The sequence below is a fragment of the Sprattus sprattus genome, assembly GCF_963457725.1.
Source record: "Sprattus sprattus genome assembly, chromosome: 11".
Taxonomy (NCBI): Eukaryota; Metazoa; Chordata; class Actinopteri; order Clupeiformes; family Clupeidae; genus Sprattus; species Sprattus sprattus.
In genome coordinates, this window is record NC_137909.1 from 31537705 (window position 1) to 31542704 (window position 5000).

Sequence of the window (5000 nt, forward strand, 5' to 3'; positions counted from 1 at the left end):
CTGATGAAACCTCCATAAATAATTACTAAATAACTAAGAGTGGGTGTTCACAGACTGAGACTTATAAAGTATTGCTACAACTGCTACTATTATTACTACCTCAAATTCTAAAAAAAATCTTTTAAAGTCTATATCTTTGTAGAGACTTCTCTCCTCTCATGAATGGCATTGCAGCCTCAGATAAACTGAATATGAAGCCCCACCTGTGACAAGTTTTTTTATTTCCCACAACACTGATAACCAGATATGTCCTGGAAAATCTGCTATTTCTAATTCTGATCAGTGTCCCTAGACTTTATTTAACCCTAAAACGTCATGCCATTTCTTACATAATGAGATTTTGAGGCATATAAAAGAGGGTGTCTGAGGAGTGAGACTAAAAACCTTTAAAACTACTTCTGCTACTGCAAATACTACTACCGAACTTCTGTGTGTCAGAGAGTGAGTTATGTTAAAGATGAGGGCTGTCATCACACTGATGGTGCTGCTGCTCTCTGTGTGTGGATCTCAGACTCGGAGCACCCAGACTGAAGTTCACACAGAGAGCCAGAGCACTGGGGATGCTGCTGCTGAAGTCACTACCCAGCTGGACGTCTCTGCTGAGCTCAGGGAACTCAGAAACATGGTGGACAAGCAAGGAATTATGTTAATGGAGCTGAGAGTGACTTTGAGATTCACTCAGGTTGATCTAACAAACACCAAAGATCAGCTTAACAAAATAGAGGGTGAAAATGATGCTTTGAAACAAAGACTGGTGGCCAGTGAAACTAAAGTGGAGGCTCTGGAAAGGTTGAATTTAGCACCCACCAGACTGACTGCAAGTGAAACTGAAGTGGTGAATCTGAGGAAGGAAGATGCAGCACAGACAGCTGATCTGAGGTCAGTTACTGAGAGACTGGCAGCCACAGAGACTGACATGGAGCACATGAAGAAAGACACTGCAGCACAACACACAGACCTGACCACTTTGAAGACTGAAATGTGTAACCTGATCAAGGACAATTTGGCAAAAGAGGCAGAGCTGACAGCAGTGAAGACCAGACTGGCAGCCACTGAGACTGAAGTAGTGAATCTGGAGAAAGAGATTAGCGTTAAACCCAAGGTGGCATTCTCAGCCGGTCTGACTAACTCAGGAGACATAGTGGCTGGGAATACTGATCTGAACTTGGTCTTCACTAAAACCATCACCAATGTTGGACAGGCCTACAACAACATTAGCGGCTTCTTCGAAGCTCCAGTAAAAGGAGTCTACTACTTTAGATTCACAGTCGCAGATTTTCTTGACGGACACTATATGTATATCATGATGTTTAAGAATCGAGAGCAGGTCATGTATTTGTCAGAGTTTGATTCTGATTATCATCTCTCCTATCTCTCCAGTGGTGTGACTCTGCAGCTGGAGGTAAGAGATCAAGTTTACATGCGACTCCCTGCAGGCAGCAGGCTCTATGATAATTCTCATTCCCACAGCACCTTCAGTGGCTTCCTGCTCTTTACTCTTTGAAGGGAACACACTACTCAACTGCTCATGTTGTAAAATAAATTATATGCTTCATGATCATGTTCAAAATAAAGCAAATTTAAAATGTAATCCTTCTGTGTCATCATTGGAAATATTGAGCAATGCCTTATCAACACGGATAGGCCTACTTATTGAGTGTTTTTCTTTAAAGCAGCAATACGGAGTTTCTGTTTCAAAACTAGCAAGCTAACTACCTAAAAAGCATGCAAACACCTTGCAAAGACCACCAACAGCAAAGCTGACACTCATTGAAGCTTGCCAACACACTAACTGGTGTCTTTTGGCAGCTTAGCTGTAAATGTCATGCGTGTAAAGCTTTTCTTCAATTTTTGCAGGGTGTACCAGCCCGTTACACATAACTACATAGGGCATATCCGTGATGGGGCTAGTGGGAAAGGCATAGGTGTTTATTTATCCTTTACATGACCATACGCTATCAAAATAAATTTGAGGATGGTACCCAAACTAATATCCAATAAAACCATATCTCAAAAAGCGTTAAATTGTTGCATAGTGTTAACGTCAACTTGGGGAGTAGGCTTAGTCTGAAGTCTTAGTTCTAAGAGCTCAAATTTTCTAGCACCAGTGAAGCAACGCTAGAAGCATAACCTAAAGAGGGCATTCTATAGGTGTAGTTTCTGTTTCAAACAGGCCTATTATGTCAGGACTGCACAAGAAGAACCCACTCTACCTAGCAAAACCCCTACACCGGAATAATTACATCACAGACGTTGGTTATTCGTGTATCGTAGGGGGTTATTTAAGACAGCAAGCGCTACATACCTTGAGGTGCCGCACTTGCCACGATAAGACATGTAGGTTTTGATGACATTTCAGTTACTGTGGTCTTAAAAGGCGAATAGAGTTAAAATGGTATTGTATCAAGTTATTCTACACTTGCTAGCCAGCCAGCCCAACTCTCATTTCAGAAAACGGTCTCGATAATTTCTTCCGAGTTGACGCAGCAAGAGAGAGCTGGGTAAAGAGAACGATACTGATGCCTTGTAAATCTCAAATGTTAAAAAGACAATTTAATTCAATCCATTGCATTCTGTCAGTTCGCGAAGTCTGCTTGGTGTGTCAGCTGACGGTGTTGTGATTGCGAAGTCCGTCAATAAATGTCTTCCCCTGTAAACCCGAAGAGGATTGTTTTGTTCCGTGAATGGAATTGTAAAACGCGGTTTTGGAAACATTGTAGCCCAGCAGTCCGATGAAACTCGTGGGAAAGCAACGCGTAGTAACATGCATTCCTACTGTGGGTGTGTGTGTGTGTGTGTGTGTGTGTGTGTGTGAGAGAGTGTGTGTCTCTGTCTGTGTGTGTGTATGTGTGTGTGTGTGTGTGTGTGTGTATGGTTACCGTATCACAATGCCTTACATTTACATCCGTGCTTTTTAATAATCCAGTGTTAAGACTGTTGTGTTCCTTTCCAAAATTACACGTTTGAGTCAGAATTCTTTGTGTTTATTTATCATCGTCTGTGTCATTGATACACCTGTGATACAAAAAGTCTTAGGATGCATTATTTAAAAATAGAGAGGAAAATACAGCTTATCTTCATGTGTGAAGTGTTACAGTGGGAGTTAAACATAGATTTAAGCAAAGCATTCCACAAGGTATTACAGTCAATATGTGAATCAGAGACCACTAAAATATCTAGCATCTAGATCTCCTTTAATCTGTGATTGTTGTCTCTCATTCTCTTGTCAGAAGTGTCATCTGTTCATAAAACCTCCATGTTTTTATTGAGAGCAAAAGGGAAATCATTTATAAGGTCACAGAAATCTTAATTAGCCGTCCAGCAGCAGCGATGCTTCGGTCACCTTCTTGGCCTGGACTCTGCTCTTAGCTGTCACACACACACACACACACACACACACACACACACACACAGAGACACTCAAAAACACAGACCACACACACACACACACACACACACACACACACACACACACACACACACACACAGACACACACACACACACACACACACACACACAGAAACACACACAGAAACACACACACACACACACACACACACACACACACACACACACACACACACACAGACCATACACAGACACAGACACAGACACACACACACACACACACACACAGACCATACACAGATACAGACACACACACACACACACACACACACACACAGACACACACACACACACACACACACACACACACATACACACACACTTGGCCTCTGCTCTTAGCTGTCTCCTTGTGGTTGTTGGGTGTACTTAATCATACTCTCCCATCTTTTTCCTTCATCTTCGGTCATCGTATTTACACAACACACACACACACACACACACACACACACACACACACACACACACACACACACACAGAGAATGCTCCAGAGAGGGGTGAGTCCTGTCCAGGTGTGATCAGTAGGGCTCCTCCTTCAGGCTCGTGTAGAGGCAACAGGTGAATATCATCCCCACCAGCTACACCACATATAACACACACACACACACACACACACACACACACACACACACACACACCACACACACACACACACACACACACACACACACACACACACACACCACACACACACACACACACACACACACACACACACACACACACACACACACACACACACACACACACACACACACACACACACACACACACACACACACACACACACACACAAACACACACACACACACACACACACACACACACACACACACACACACACACACACACACACACACAGAGGAAACAACAGGTGAATATTATCCACACCAGCTAAAGCACATATAACACAGAGGAAACAACAGATGCTTAGAACTGGGCCCACACCAGCTACACCACATATAAGTCAGAGAGGAAACAACAGATGCTTAGACCTGGGCCCATAGCAGCAGCTTCATACTCACACGCTGTGGTTTTAATGTCAGTCTAAAGCAATGAAAATATACAAATAGAACACAACAAGGAAGTAATTTGGTTAAGCTGTACATGTTCTAGAATGTCCCCTATAGAACTTGAAATGTTCTCTAGAATGTTCCAGACAGAACTACACTAGATGGCAGAATAGAGCTACTGTATCTTCAGCTGCCTCCCCCACCACTGACCTGTCCCACCTCCCTGAGGGGCCAGCATGGGTTAGCAGGGTCAGACACTTCATAACTTCATAACAGGAATACTAAGGTTCTCTAGGGTAAGACACCTCATAACTTCATAACATGAATACTAAGTCAAGAGGTGCTGCAGGGTAAGACACTTTATAACTTCATAACATGAATACTAAGTCAAGAGGTGCTGCAGGCTATGACACTTCATAACTTCATAACATGAATATTAAGGTAAGAGGTTCTGCAGGTTAGGGTTAGGTTTAGGGTTATATAAATATTAAGGTAAGAGCAGAAAGACTGAATGAGTGGTTTCTGAAGTCACTGGTTGCAAAGACAGTTTCTGGTGTCCTCAATATCTGGCTTGGGGTGG

At 42.8% G+C, this 5000-nt stretch overlaps 2 protein-coding genes across 3 annotated transcripts in view; both read right to left on the reverse strand.

The window, feature by feature from the left end:
• gatd1 (glutamine amidotransferase class 1 domain containing 1) overlaps positions 1–2572 on the reverse strand; it is a 9179-nt gene extending 6607 nt beyond the window's left edge. Inside the window, exon 1 of the mRNA XM_080847956.1 lies at positions 2306–2572. Coding sequence (XP_080704082.1) covers positions 2306–2354 — 49 coding nt within the window. The 5' untranslated portion in view covers positions 2355–2572. The remainder of the gene's footprint in view (positions 1–2305) is intronic.
• Positions 2573–2968: 396 nt separating this feature from the next.
• cd151 (CD151 molecule) overlaps positions 2969–5000 on the reverse strand; it is an 18535-nt gene continuing 16503 nt past the window's right edge. For both annotated transcript variants that reach the window (XM_080847129.1, XM_080847128.1), the window contains one exon: positions 2969–3985. In XM_080847129.1, the coding sequence (XP_080703255.1) occupies positions 3926–3985 (60 nt within the window). In that variant the 3' untranslated portion in view covers positions 2969–3925. The remainder of the gene's footprint in view (positions 3986–5000) is intronic.